Consider the following 15,528-nt stretch of genomic DNA (forward strand, 5'->3'; position numbering starts at 1 on the left):
TGATTTTGCTTTCAAACCCAGCCAGAACTAAATGCCTCTGAACATACGGGGTGATGGCACACGATGAAACCCCGCACGAAAATGATTTCAATCCACACAGGTTTTGCTTTTCATTTCTCCCTCAGATTAAAAAAAGAGCCGTATCCCCCGGAGAACAAGCCGTTGACATGAAGACACCCCTCCATCACAAACGCTGCGACAAACTCTCTTGTTAAAAGCATCCCTGGTGCGTCAGATATGAGAGAGAGGGAGAGCGAGCAAGAGAAGAAAAAGGGTTCTCCTGTTGTAAGCCATCTGTCTTGTTTTCCGCTGTTGTTTTAAGCATGGACAAGACGTACTTAAAAAAGCAGACTAAAGAAGATCAAGTGTCACCAATCTGTCTTATTTGAAGCTATAAACACCTGTCCCTATTCCGGCCTAAGAAACAAGTATCAGTGACAAAGACTGTGATGTTAAAGTCGAGAAAGCTGCGGAAAACAAAGGTCTTAAGGGTTATCCGTCCCGCTTCTTTCTGTTTCGGGAGATATGGTCATCTCTCTTTGTTTACCAATGAACTACACCACACAAAAAAAAAAGGTTTTGGAGATCTGTGCAGAAAATAGAAAGCAAGTTCCTCACAGCACGCTTATGTGAGATGATTTTTCAAAACCCTTGACTGGCGATGAAGAAAGCAGCTGAAACATCTGGAACATGCAGATAGGAATATTCAGAGAATAGACAAAGCTGCTCTGAAATATATTCTCCGGTGCATTCTGGCATATCTCGAGATAAGGAGAATGTTCTTGAAATATATGAATTATAAGTGGGCAACCCCTTAAGCTTATAAAAAGGCCCTTGTTTTGTTTCAGGAGCAAATGGTTCAGAAGCCTTTGGAGATACGTACAATCGTTTGAGTGAAAAAAAACTGGCAAAAGTTCTGTGAATTTGTATCAGCCAACTTTCTCTTTCAATGTTCTTTTAAAAACAACACAGTTTGTTATAGACGCCTATTCCTGTATGCATGTTATAAATTCAATGCTACCTAAGATTTAAAGCAGCAACAAAAACATCTGGAGCATATACATTCCCAGACCACAAAACCAGTCAGAGGGGTCAGTTTTTCGAAATTGAGATTTATGCATCATCTGAAAGCTGAGTAAATAAGCTTTCCATTGATGTATTTAATAGGACAGGGCAATATTTGGCCGAGATACAAATTTGAAAACCTGAAATCTGATGGTGCAAAAAAATGAAAATATTGAGAAAATTGCCTTTAAAGTTGTCCAAATGAAATTCTTAGCAATGCGTAATACTAATAAAAATGGTAGGGAATTCACAAAATATCTTAATGGAACATGATCTTTACTTAATATCCTAATGATTTTTGGAAAAATTGATCATTTTGACCCATAGAATGTATTTTTTGCTATAATGCTACTTACACCAGGATGAAATGTTAAAATACACACTGTTTTGAACGTATATCCAGAAGACAAAGATTATGCGTTAAAACAAGACATGTACAATTGCTTATATGTTATATAATACTTTGCTTTTGTTTTGTAGTCGCCAAAAGTACAAGCTTCCAATTTTCTACTTGTAATGCACCATACTTCTGTACATTATTATTTTATTTTATTATTATTATTATTATTTACAAATGATTTGCCAAATTATAATGCATTATGTTGCAGAAATAATGATTTTAATGGTTTAATGGAATTTTAATAAATAACGGTTTTATTGAATTGTTCTCTATATTTTGTATGGGATTTTTAGCATTTGTATGATACAATGAATAATAAATCAAAAAGGCATTTTTACAAGGTCTCAAACTGACAATTGGATTCAAAAATATTGACATTAAAAGCTGCTAGAAGAAGGTTCAAAAAAAAAAAAAAGAAGAAGAAAAGATTAAGTTTCTATTTTATTTCAGTCAGTAAATGTACTCATATATTTTTTATATTTTCTAATAATGAACAGTTAGATGTCTTAAGATGTGTGTGTGTGTGTGTGTGTGTTTTTAAATACATCTTGATAGCTGGCTGTCAGTGGCTGTGAGAGCCAGAAGGGTATTTTGACAGCTCATCATTAACACCTCTTCCCAACTCCTGCTATTTGAAGAAACAATATTCTGTTGTTGACAGCACCTGGGAACATAAGCCATCGGCGAATTAAAAAGAAATAGTTTTCTGTATTCTGATCCCTTAACAATAGCCTCACCTTTGGTTTGTAGGCTGCATTAGTAAGTCTACCTGCTGAACCTTCTGAACAAATACTACTGTGCAAAAGTCTTAGGCCATTAGTATTTAACCACCAACAGCAAAAATATGGTTTTAAGCTGGTTATTTCTATCTTCTGCTGTAGTGTGTCAGTAGGAAATATTGGTTAACATTCCTTTTGCCAATAATTGTAACGATCCAGTGAGATTTTTGTATGCACAAGGAGTCTGACAACAGACAGTGCTCCACACAGGGATCTGATTTTACAATCACTGAGTCTGTTTAAACTGACATGAAGATCAGAAAAAAACTGAGCTACCTGAAAAACTATGCACAAGTGTGCCTAGGACAAAAGCTGCTTTAAATGCAAATGGTGGTCACACAAAATGTTGATTTAATGTAGTTAATAGAAGTTAACTGCTAAATAAAATGTATGACATTATTTTTGAAAGCATTCTCACTTTGTGGCATTTTTGCCTTTTGAACTGTCTAAACCCTTTCACAGTAACTTTGCAGGTAGGTTACTTCAAGCATCCTGAAGATGTTGCCACAGTTCTTCTGGATTTAGTCTGTCTCAGTTTTTTCTGTTTCTTCATGTAATCTCAGACGGACTGGATGATAGTGAAATCAGATTGTGGAAGACTGGCTGCTGTCAGGCTCCTTGTGAATAAAAAATATCACTGGATCATTACAATTAATGGCAAAAGGAATGTCTGAAAATGTAAACTGGTATTACCTACTGACACACTACAGCATAAGATAGAAGTAACTGCCAAAAATACTAATGGCCTAAGATTTTTGCACAGTAGTGTACATTACACTTAATCAAAAAACAACATCATGGAACATTACATTAAGTCATGCTGTGTGAAATTAAATTGATTTATTTTCAAGTTTTTCACAAGTTATATATATACACAGTTGAGGTCAAAAGTTTACATACACCTTGCAGAATATGCAAAATTATTTTACCAAAAGAAGAGGGATCATGCAAAATGCATGTAATTTTTCATTTAGTACTGACCTGAATAAGATATTTCACATAAAATATGTTTACATATAGTCCACAAGAAAAATAATAGTTGAATTTAAAAAAATGACCCTGTTCAAAAGTTTACATACGCTTGATTCTTAATACTGTGTTGTTACCTGAATGATCCACAGCTGTGTTTTTTTTTTCTTGACAGTTGTTTCTTGTCAGTCCCTTGTTTGTCCTGAGCAGTTAAACTGCCCACTATTTTTACAGCATTTTTGTTTATTTGAACCCTTTTCAACAGTGACTGTATGATTTCGGAGATCCATCTTTTCACACCGAGGTAAACTGGGGGACTCATATGCAGCTATTACAGAAGGTTCAAACACTCACTGACGCTCCAGAAGGACAAACTATGCATTAACAGCTAGGGGTGTAAACTTTTGATCAGAATGAAAATGAGTGCATTTTTCTTATTTTGCCTAAATATAATATTTCTTTCATTTTGTACTGACCTTTAGAAGCAACATGTAAGTACTTAAATGTTTTCCAGAAGACAAAATAAGTTCAGTTTACCCTGATCTTCAAATTCAAAATGTTTTCACCCCCTCTTAATGCATCATTATGTAAACTTTTGACCTCAGCTGTATGTTTATATACTTGTATGTAAATTTCTTGCATTGATAACAAAAACTCTAACTACATAATGAGTGGTGCCTTTATCATATTTCTATTTAACATGCATTAAAAGAACAACAGACAGGGTTTAGCCAGTTTAGATACACAGGAAATCAAAGAATATGAGACCTGTGGAAAAAAAAAAAAAAAAAAAAAAAAAAAAACTTTTATTTTTTTTTCTTCTTTATCCTAATATATGGCGCATTTCAGTTTTGAAAAAAAAAGTATTGTGTGCATTTTTTGCTACTGTGTGTTTAAATCTGTATGTTTTAGGTTATAAAAAGCTTAACGTCACGCTATACCGTGTCACGTGACAGTGTGAAGTTTCAAGATGGCTGCGGAGGATCTCCCATCTCAATTTGATGTTGTTATTCTCGGAACAGGTACGAAATATCAGCTTTAATATCATAATTTGTAATGGTTTGCGCTGCATTTGTGTTTCCCGTGCCCGGTGTCGCTGTGGTGTAGAATGACAGTGTCTGTGTTTTGCTACAGACATGTGAAACAGACACAGCGACACATGAACGCTAAAGCTAATGGGGCTGTGTTTTTGACATGTATGATGAAGAATGGCAACTACGTATTTGTTCTGGCTGTCATTTGACTGCTGAATGGTGTAATAGCAGCGAAACTGTAAGAAAGAACAAGAGAATTCAAGAATAATATTTGGCGTAGTCTTGTCTTGAATCAGAGATGCTGAATCACAGAGCTCCAGACAGTGATGGAGAAACACTGACTTTGCTGTTTGTTCACTGTGTTTGTGTGTGAATTCAAATAGCTACATATAGTATAATTCATATATAATTTAAATAATATAATTTATTATTTATTATTATTATTATCATCATCATCATCACTAAGCACTTACAATAATTATTAACATTTATTAACAATTAATAACACATTCAGTCTCTATTATGTTATTGTTTATATACATTACTGTTAGTTGCCTTACTGTATGAAAACATGACATTCTTCAAATCTGATGCATCTGGCAAATAATAATAATAATAATAATTATCATTAAAACTTAAAATGTACAACAAATAATAATTACAATTATTTAAAAAAATCAAATCTAAAGCATATAATATAATAATAATCGCCAGTAGTATAATAATGATAATAATAATGATAATATTACAAATAATAAATGAAGGGTTTATTTGCAAAAAACGATAACTCTGTTTTTAACAATTTTCAAAAATCATGTTTTTTCATTGTGCATTCCAATTAATCTCAGTCAAACTGCAGTAAAAGTAAACTAAGTAAAATAATTTTAAAAAACAAAAACAAACAAAAAAAACCCCAGTTATGTTTTTGCAAATAAACCCTTCAGATATTAACACTTATTTGCAAAAAATATAATAATAATAATAATAATAATAATAATAATAATTAATAATAGCTTTTTAATTTTGTTAATTGTTTGTTGGCTGTTTAAAACAAATCTGAAGCATATAGGTAATAATAACGATAACAACAACAATAAACAACAATAATATTATAAATACTTGTAATTAACAATAATTATTTCAATTGTTTACAATATTAATAACTTTTGTCTTTACTACTACTAATAATAATATGAATACTAATATTTTGGTATACCATTAGTTTTGTTCATAATAATTAAAAATAATTTGATAATTTAATAGAATATTGCTATAAGCCGCAAACAGCTCTATTAACAAATCTAATAAGTCAAAGTCAGTTTTTATACTAAATGTTTTATATTTTATGTTAAGTAATATTTTATATTAAGTAATTTTTATCTAGAGCAACTTGCAGTAGACGTATTACAGAAACACCTCCCTTGCGATAATCTGGGGTTAGAAGCCTATAGGACATAATGGTGATGGCTTGGACTTGCAGGGATCAAACTAGAACCTTCTGAGTACCAACCAAAAATGCAGATTGAGTTTTACAGTGGACAGCTCAAGTTTAACATTCCCTGGCCTGGTCTAGAGTTTAGCCCTACTTTATTGAGTGCAGCAGTGCTCTAAATTAGTGCACATAAACCAGTTTGTCGTTTAACAGAACTGGAGCTGACCCTGACTCTGTGACCTGCTTCAAACCCAGCATTGAATTGTAGGTTTGTGCTCCGGACCCCCTGGAGGGCGGATACTTTACTGGACTATGTGGTGCAGAGCGAGACCCCTGGAACGATACTGTCCTCGTTCTCTCTAGTGTCCTCATTCAAAGCGCAGAAGTGTGTTTATATGCAGGCCAGATCCTCAGGACAGTGCTGAAGCCAGCAGGAGATGAAGTTACTCCCCGGTGCAGGGCATTGTTCTTCACAACAGGGAGGAGAGGTAGATGAGCAAAAAAAAAGGAAAGAAAAGAGGGGTTAGTGCGATGGCTAAGAGCAACGTTCTCGTGCTGTGATTGATGGTGTGCAAATGAATATATCTGGCCCACTTCTGGTTCCGCTCATGCAAAACCACCAGAGCCAGTTGGTCCCAAGGCAACCGGTGACACGGGGACACTCACAGCTTGGACTATTTCTGCTCAGACTCCGTTCCATGTCAAGGTTGCTCAGACAAGCGTGCTTGTCCCAGACTCCCTAGTTACCCCCGTTTTGCTGCTGGATACAGGCACAAATGAGGATATGGACAGGGAGCAGTTGTTAATGAATACTGCCGCCCCCATAATGATGCCTGCTAGACCCTCTGACTGTGTGAAGGACTGCGTTCTCGTCGGTCGCGCCCCGTCAGCCGGTGAACTCGCACCTGACCCGGCTGTCCCCGGAGAGTCCGTGCTCAGGGTCTGCTGTGGTGGGAGCAGATGCCTGTGGACCTTTTCATTTTTTATATTGTTTGGCTCAGAGGCCCATAGTGAAATAGAATAATCAAGAACAAACCAGCAAACTGAAATTCCCACTGGCTTCAGGTTATTTTCCTGCAGTTGCTGTAGTGCGGTGTGTGGAGATAAACGGGTTCAGTGCGTGACTTCCAGAATCAGCTCCCACAGAAAGCTACAGCATATTTCAAGATCTTGTGTTTGATATGAAACATTCATATGTCTAATATCTACAGATTACTTCTCTCAAATATATGTTTTGTGTTTTAATCTTTTGTATGAACTTGGATAGCGCAGCGACAGGAAATTCTCAGTATGTTTTAAACAAAGCCAAAATAGAGTTAAAAGGACCTTTAAAAAAAGATGTATGATAAACAGTATAGTTATAAAGAAATAGTTCATTAAAGGAATAGTTCACACAAAAACAAAAACTCACTCTCAGACCATCCAAGCTCTAAATGAGTTTGTTTCTTCATCAAAACAGATTTGGAGAAATTCAGCATCGCATCACTTACTCACCAATGAATTTCCTACAGTGAATGGGTGCTGTCAGAATGAGAGTCCAAACAGCTGAAAAACACATCACAATAATCCACACAACTTCAGTCCATCACATCTTGTGAAATGAAAAGCCGCATGCTTGTAAGAAACAAATCCATCAAGATTAACTTCAGTCTGTTGCTAAAATGCAAGTCTATCGATAAAAGCGAAAAAATATCTTGTCTGAATCAGGAGAGAAATATGCACAGATCAAGTGCCATTTATAATTCAGATGAAAAAAACAAACTCATCTACATCTTGGAAGGCCTGAGGGAGAGTAAATTGTCAGCAGTTTTTGAATGAACTGTTTCTTTAAAATGCTATATTTGTTATTGCGTCAAGTGTGGACTTGAATAGTAGAGATGCACAGATTGCAATTTTAATGGCTGATTGTGATTTTCTTTGTAAGTGACCTGCCGATACAGATTTTTGCAGAATCCTATTTTGTTTCTAAGAACTATAATTGACAGCATACACAACCCAAAAAACAATTTTTTTTTCCAATGCAAAAAAAATAAAAATAGAAAATGACATAATTAACATTAAAATTCCCCCAATCTGGACTAAGTTAGAGATATTCTCTATTAATGCATTTACATTGCAAAATTTTAAATGCATAAATAATTTTATAAGATTTATGTTTTAAATATTTTTAAATATACAAATAAAAAATGTTGGGATAAATGTAATGATTATGCAATATGAAATATGGAACCAAACTACCTGAGCACATGTGAGTTATTCCTCTTATCAGCAAGACATATCGCAAAATTCTTCATATTGGGCCAATGCCGATATTTACATTTAAAACCGTTATCGGCCGATTCCGATATTAGTGATAATATTGTGCATCCCTAGTGAGATGCTAAAAAACGAATGGTGAAAAACTTGGGTCGATTGTGTCTAAAGATACTGCCACGCATCTTACTCACTACGCCACTGCTGCTGGATTTAAAGCTGTCTTTTTTGCCTTTTTTTAAATAGACAGTCCGGAATAGAAATATTCATAATTTGCTTGGCTAAAATTACAGAATTATGTTAGAGACAAATGCTTGCACTCTGTCTCTGACTTTATATATTAAAATTGTTTAAATATTTTATTAAATAATGTATTTGACATTTAATTCATTTATAGTAATTAATAAACATGGAAGCTCAAATGCGTGTCATCATTTACTCACCTTCATGAGTGTTTTGGGATTTGTTCGTTTTTTTTTCTTTTCAATATGCTGGAACTCAAATTTGTCTTTTGTGTTCAACAAAAGTCATACAGTTTTAGAATGACATGAGGGTGAGTAAAGGGTGACAGAATTTTCATTTTGGTGTAAAATATCCCGTTACTAGACTATAATGTCAGAATGACCTAATGAATAGAGGTGAGGGACAAATCTGCATTTATGCATTGCTCTGCATTGTGATAATGAATCAGTACCCTGGTGCAGAGTATTGACATGTCAATTATTATGAATGATTTTTCTAGAATTGTAAAGCTTTGAAGTTGTTTGGTATCATTATTTGGCCAATTGTGAATAGTATCATCATTTTGTTAATTCTGAAAACATTAAAATATAAAGTTAAATAGTTAAAAATGTGAAAAATAATGATAAAAAGTAATTAATTACATCGGTGCCGATAGCCTTGTGGGCAGCACGCCAACATACAGCACCGCTGCGCTACAGGCGTCCCGAGTTCGAATCCTGACCCGAGGACCTTTCCTGATCCACCCCCTATCTCTCTCCCACTTCACTTCCTGTCATTTCTGATCTGTCCTATCCCAATAAAGGCAAAAATGGCAAAAAATAAATATAATCTAATATAGTGTTGCACAATATACCGGTACTTCGTGAAAAGTATCGCGATACCCTGCTTTTAAAAAACGGTGCGATTCCGCATTTTACTAGTACTGGTACTTTAAGAATGCATTTTAATAAGAGCCGTATTTTTGCGTGTCTGTGTTAGGGAACTGTGCACACGCGCAGTTTTGTTTACTACACACATACGCGTGACGCTCACAGTTTTTTCAGCCTCTGCCGCCTCAGTATATGAGTACATGAACACATGAACATAATCTCTAGAACTGCTCTGAGAGTCACTTCATGAGCATTTTACCTTTTCTTTTGCAGAAAACTATCGTCATATAATAAAGACCCTAAAGGTCTTCACGGCAACCTGTCAAAATAAAAGTTCAGTTTAACTTGACAGTCAGAAATATATTAATATATTACATAATGTAAAGATAGTACTACTACTAATAATAGTACAAATATTATTAAAACAATGTTTAAGGAATATATACCAAAAAATTATTTACCAGAATTTATTTACCAGAAAATTGAAAATACACAACACAGTATTTCTGAAAATAAATAAGCAAATTAAAAATAAATAAACCCCATAATAAATGAATTCTTTATCAAATCTGATTATCCTTTATAAATTCATTAGACATGCTTTTGATTATTAAAATGTAATGAAACTATTAAAATAGAATCTAGAAAATTAATGGAAAACAGAGATTCACAAACAAAACTGCATGTGAGAAAAATAATAAAATGTTTTTTCATAGGGCCTTAAAAACGTGTAATGTTTGTTAAACTTTTAATAAACTGCTGTTAAATTCTGCAAGTTTGATTTCAATTAATTAGACATGCTTACTGATAAATATTTTTTAATGTACCCATTAAAATAGAGTCTAGAAAAAATTTGATTGAATTTAAGAAAAAATAAAACAGATTTCATAGGGCCCTCTTTATTTCATTTGTGTCTCTTTGTTTTATTGTAGTTGTTCTTTAGTTTGTTACTTGCATCTAGGTTTTTATTATTAATAACAAAGATAAAATAACAAAAAATGACTATGTCATGATATAAATGGCACTTGCATGTGATTATTATTGTTTTATTTTTTATTTTTTTAAAGGGGGGATGAAACGCTTTGTTTTAATAGATAAAATAACTATGATCTCCATTTGGATCATCTATTATTCAATTACTATGCTGTTCTATGTTTTTTTGTAGTGTTGGTTCAGTAGTAGTATCGTGGTATTTTAGTCAGGTATTGTATCAAAGTCAAAATTTTGGTATCGTGACAACACTAATCTAATATGTTATGTGCTCATATTACGTTGTTTATTAATTTCTTTATTATGTGACATTTCTATCACTTGCACCATACTTTCCAACAGCATACATGATATACTGTGCCTGTAAATCAACACTTACACTTATCGCTGTAAAAAGATTGGAAGATGGTGCCATACATGAAAAATCTGTGTACAATTGTAATTGTATAGGGAGCACAAGTGTGAACCTTGTGTTGCGTCCTGCTTTCTCTGAAATGGAAAACCATTTCCTCGTATTGCATTGCTGAACTTGCAGAAATCTTTTTCAGAAAAAAATTTATGTGGCGGCAGATTTCAAGCTGAAATTGTTTGAGGCATATGAATTCGTTTCCTACAGTATTTCCAAATTGTCGTTTTTTCTGACAAGATTTTGAATATTTTTGGAATTTGGGAAAGCACATTTTGGAACATTCACATTCTCAGCTATAATGTAAAAGACCTGCTGCAGCCTGTTCATACAAAGCTCGAGGCCATAACTGTCCCCTACTCTCGGGTCTAAAATTAACTTTTTTCCACATGTGGCAATGACCCGAGATGAGAATTTACCAACTGTAAATATTTCTTCCTTGCCATTTTTGTTTCTTTTAGTAGATTGATTATGAGTAAATCGCATGAAACCAATGTAGATCTCAAAAAATGAAATTATATTTTGCTCATAGAAAATAAAACCTGTTTTAGGATCATTAAGATTTTTGCACTAGGATGGCATTTTCTTTACAGTGTATATATTCAAGCACATTTTCCTCCTGTAATTTCTATCATAATGCAAAAAGCGTTTTATAATGTAATAATTAAAAAAAAAATCCAATGTGGTAATTTTAAATTATAAAATTATTTTGGAGAAAAAAAGTTAAATTATTATAAAAATAATTTAAAGTATAAAAATAAGAAGAATAAACAAAATGTGTACGTATCATGATAGTTTTGTACTATCTTTAAAAATAATACTTTAAAAACAAGAAAAATGCAATTTCCAGATGTCAAATTTAGATGGAAACATCACTGGTCCTAAAAACAGAATTTGTTATTTTATGCATATAATGTATGTGAGATGTCAGATGAAGGTCAAAAGCCTGTTGACACAACAAACATGAATATTCCATGCAAGCAACATTTGTTTTATAAATCATAACATCATGAATCAAAACAGTGTATTCCTAAGAAGCAATTCTCATTAGTCTAAACTTTTTTTTAGATCTCTAGGTCTAGGTCTTCAAGCCGCAATTAAACGGTTCCCAACCAATAAGAGTATAAGCTCTTGTCTGGAGATGGTGCTACCCGCACATTAGGATGCGCTAATGCATTGACAGCTATTCTGCCAGCTGGTAAAATTCCAAACGGTGACTGTATTTAACAGTATTTCATGATTAATGTATATTGAAGTACGGCAGCTGTAGAGTCAGACAACGTGAAGGTACAAGAGTCTTTACCGAAGAGCGTCGTTACAGGCTCAGCAATCATTGGCTGACAGGCCTGACTGAGATGCACGTTTAGTTCATCTCATATCAGAGCTGTTACCTCACCTGCCGCTAATAGAGCAGCAATGAAGAAAACAAGCCAGCCATTTCACCGGCCCGCTCTTTGAGCCTGGGTTAATGTAACTATTCATCTTGCTTGGACCCCATGTGCCTTTAGCTTGAATAGCCTCTATTAGCAGTCATGTGATTACAGAACACCTTCACAGATATCCCTGTGCTCTTTTCAGGTGATTGATTTCTCATGGCCCTTGAGCATTAGTGTGGAATTGATTGTTAGTAGGACCTCCAATGGGCGTCGTAGTCACAGACTGCTTGTAGATCGTCAGTGATCATTGTAACGGGGTTTATGACTTTGAAACTTGATGTTTTTCTGCCTCCAGATTTCATTTAGGACAACGATGACACTCGCTTCATTTTAAGGGGTTATGCGTAAAAATGCATTTCATACATACAGTGACCTCTTCTATAAGGAACATGATTTTTTTTTTTTTTTTTGAGGGGTCAAATATGTCACTGCTCTGATATCGTAATGTTGGGGGAATAGGCCTTATTAAAAAGTATTACATCTGATTGTAGATTGTAGAAGTAGATTGCAAAGTTTTATATGATACAACCTCCCAAAAAACATAGTGATATTTTTGCATTAATAATTAATAACATCTGAAAAAATACTTACATTTAAAATTTAAATAACATTTTAATTAAATTAATGGGGCAGCACAGTTAAACAAATTAAACTGAAATTGTGCTTAGTGTGATTATAAAATCAGACAATGCATTAAATGAATGTATAGTCTGTCGTGCTCCGTGTTTTAGAGTGTTCATTCATGCAAGCAGCTCGAGATCCAGTGTTGTCAGTGTCTCAGGGCAGCTTGGTTCTCTGTTAAGACGGTGAATGTTGTTTTACAAGTACTGTGATTTTTAACATGCATTTGGGAAAGTAACGTGCATCATTTACCCTTAATAAGAAGTAAATATTTAGACAAATATTTTATGTTTTAGAGGTTTGGCTGTGAGAAAGAGATTCAAATGACAGGGAACACCTGTTTGATGGTATACAAAAGGTGTTTTACATACAACAAAAGCATACAGTGAGGCTGTTAAGCTTCAAAAAGGATTTAAAAAAAAAACACATAAAAGCACTCTGCACAATCTGTGCACTTATTTACTTCTTTTCTAAAGCCACGTTATTAAGACTGGGCTATACAGTAAAAAATGACGACGGCACTTTAGTGCCACGTAAAAAAAAAAAAAAACAATCTAAAATTACGAGATTAAAATCTTAATATTTAGAAAATAAAGTGGAAATACTACGAGAATAAGGATGAAATACTGCGAGAATGAAGTCGAAATACTGCGAGAATAAAGTCAAAATACTGTGAGAATAAATACTGTGAGAATAAAGTCGAAGTACTGTGAGAATAATGTCAAAATACTGCGAGAATAAAGTCGAAATACTGCGAGAATAAAGTCGGAATGTTTCGAGAATAATGTGGAAATACTGTGAGAATAATGTCGAAATACTGCAAGAATAAAGTCAAAATACTGTGAGAATAAAGTCGCAATGTTTCGAGGATAAAGTCGCAATGTTTTGAGAATAAAGTCTAAATGTTTCAAGAATAATAATACGCGTCATATCTATTGGTGCATTCACGTCATGTCGGATACATCGTATTTACAAGCTGAATGCACATGAATGCCACCACAGTCGTTATTACAAATGGGAAACTTAAAGGAGAAGTCCACTTCCAGAACAAAAATTTACAGATAATGTACTCACCCCCTTGTCATCCAAGATGTTCATGTCTTTCTTTCTTCAGTCGTAAAGAAATTATGTAATAAGAAATTAACGATATAAGCGTGTGAGCGGTTAATCATGTGCGCCGACATGAGGTTGGATCGTTTTTTTCTCTTCACCGTTTTCATTGGCATATTGTCAAACTGTCTAATTTTAACATTTGGTAATATTTCTATTCAAAATCTCAATTTCTTGATTTCTAAAAAATAAAATTGTAATTCAAATGAATTGATAAAAATGAAAAAATCAGCCAGCTGTAGCAATGAGTATACCTTATTTCCTCAAAGAAAACAAAAATAACTTTATTCAACAATTTCCCTTATGTCACACAGATGTCACATGGGCAATTTTATCATGCTGTCTATGCAAGGTTTCTCAGATTTCGTATAAAAATATCATATTTTGTCATTCGAATATGAACTAAGGTCTTACGGGTTATGACAGAATTTTTATTTTTGGGTGAACTATCTCTTTAATGGATAAAATCTGAAAAATTCCACAGCCCTGCATATAGTCAAGATGCTTCAGTGATGCTAAACACTATTGGTTTGCTGTAGGTCTTACAACCAGTCACGTTGCACAGATTTTGAATATGCTAAAATACAAATGAGATTTGAGAGCTATGGCATAGCGAACACGTTTTAGTTAGTAACATCTTAAATTTTGGTTTATTCCTCACACAGACTTTGGAAGACTTGAAATATAGAGCAAAAGCTGTATGGACCACTTTTATGGTGCTTGTTCTCTTATTTATTAAAAGTGAAAGCAGCTCAGAGTTTCTCCTTTTGTGCTTTCTCACAGAAGAAAGTCATATGGGTTCAGAACGAGGAGGGTGAGTAAATGATGACAGAATTTTCATTTATGGTTGAACTCTTCCTTTACACTTCCCACAGATGTGAAGGAAATATACAACAGCATGGTGTGTGTGAGAGAGAGAGAGATAGATAGATAGAGGGAATGGGTGACATAAATGGGTGGAGTGTAAGAGAAGTGACCTGCCCTCTCCCTTTCTCTCTTACGCTCTCTCTCTCACACAGTCCCTCCCTCGCTCCCTCAGCCTCGACTATAAATAACCGAAAAATGACTTTCAAGGTGCAGAGATAGAATCCATTTGGAATGTTCTCTAAAATGAAGAGTGATTTATGATTTCATACAATTCCTGCTGAAAGCATTTCGGGCTTTGCCCGGTCATCAAAGTCCTGCCAGCTCAAATCTATTATTTATCGCCCAGCATGTCTATGTGGCATCAGAACTTTATGGCAGGTAATGTTTGTCTTTAGCAAACATGATGTGGAAAAATCAATACCGGATAGGATAAATGGCATTAAAAGATGGCGGCCAGAGGTTATTTACACTTTTTAAAAACATCTTCAGTATTATCTGGACAGATATATTGAGGCTCCTCGCACCGCCACTGCTCTGCTAGAAGCGTAATTGAGATGCATCTGTTTTAAACAGGCCAAGGGAATTAATGTAATACTTTTCCATAAATATAATTAGTTTCTTCAGTTCAGGTGGTTTTATCAAATGATGTCACTGTAATGCACATAAGGATGCATTATTATTAGTTATTTCTAAGTAAACGTTTTGAGCTCTAATTTGATGTATTTCATTGGAACAGGAATTTATTGGATTGTGAAAAATGGACGTTAGGTTTTTACTAGGGCTGTCAGTCGATTAAAATGTTTAATCTAATTAATTACATGCTGTGTCAATTAATTATTCTAATTATTCGCAAAATAAATTTGACTAAAAATACCCACAAAAGATTATTTAAAGCTATTTTTGTGTTAAATGAGAAATTATCAAGTAGATGTTACAAATTGTATCTTCAGAAAGACATATTTTATTTGATTCAACATTCAGTTTATTAAACATAAATATTTAGGCTGCAACGGACTAATGAAAAAGAACATAAAAGAAGATAATCTGAGAAACA

At 34.0% G+C, this 15,528-nt stretch overlaps 1 protein-coding gene across 1 annotated transcript in view; it reads left to right on the forward strand.

Moving 5' to 3' along the window:
- The first annotated feature begins 4,162 nt into the window (after positions 1 to 4,162).
- chm (CHM Rab escort protein) overlaps positions 4,163 to 15,528 on the forward strand; it is a 72,228-nt gene continuing 60,862 nt past the window's right edge. The window contains exon 1 of the mRNA XM_051092978.1: positions 4,163 to 4,235. Coding sequence (XP_050948935.1) covers positions 4,184 to 4,235 — 52 coding nt within the window. The 5' untranslated portion in view covers positions 4,163 to 4,183. The remainder of the gene's footprint in view (positions 4,236 to 15,528) is intronic.

The sequence above is a fragment of the Labeo rohita genome, chromosome 21, assembly GCF_022985175.1.
Source record: "Labeo rohita strain BAU-BD-2019 chromosome 21, IGBB_LRoh.1.0, whole genome shotgun sequence".
Taxonomy (NCBI): domain Eukaryota; kingdom Metazoa; phylum Chordata; class Actinopteri; order Cypriniformes; family Cyprinidae; genus Labeo; species Labeo rohita.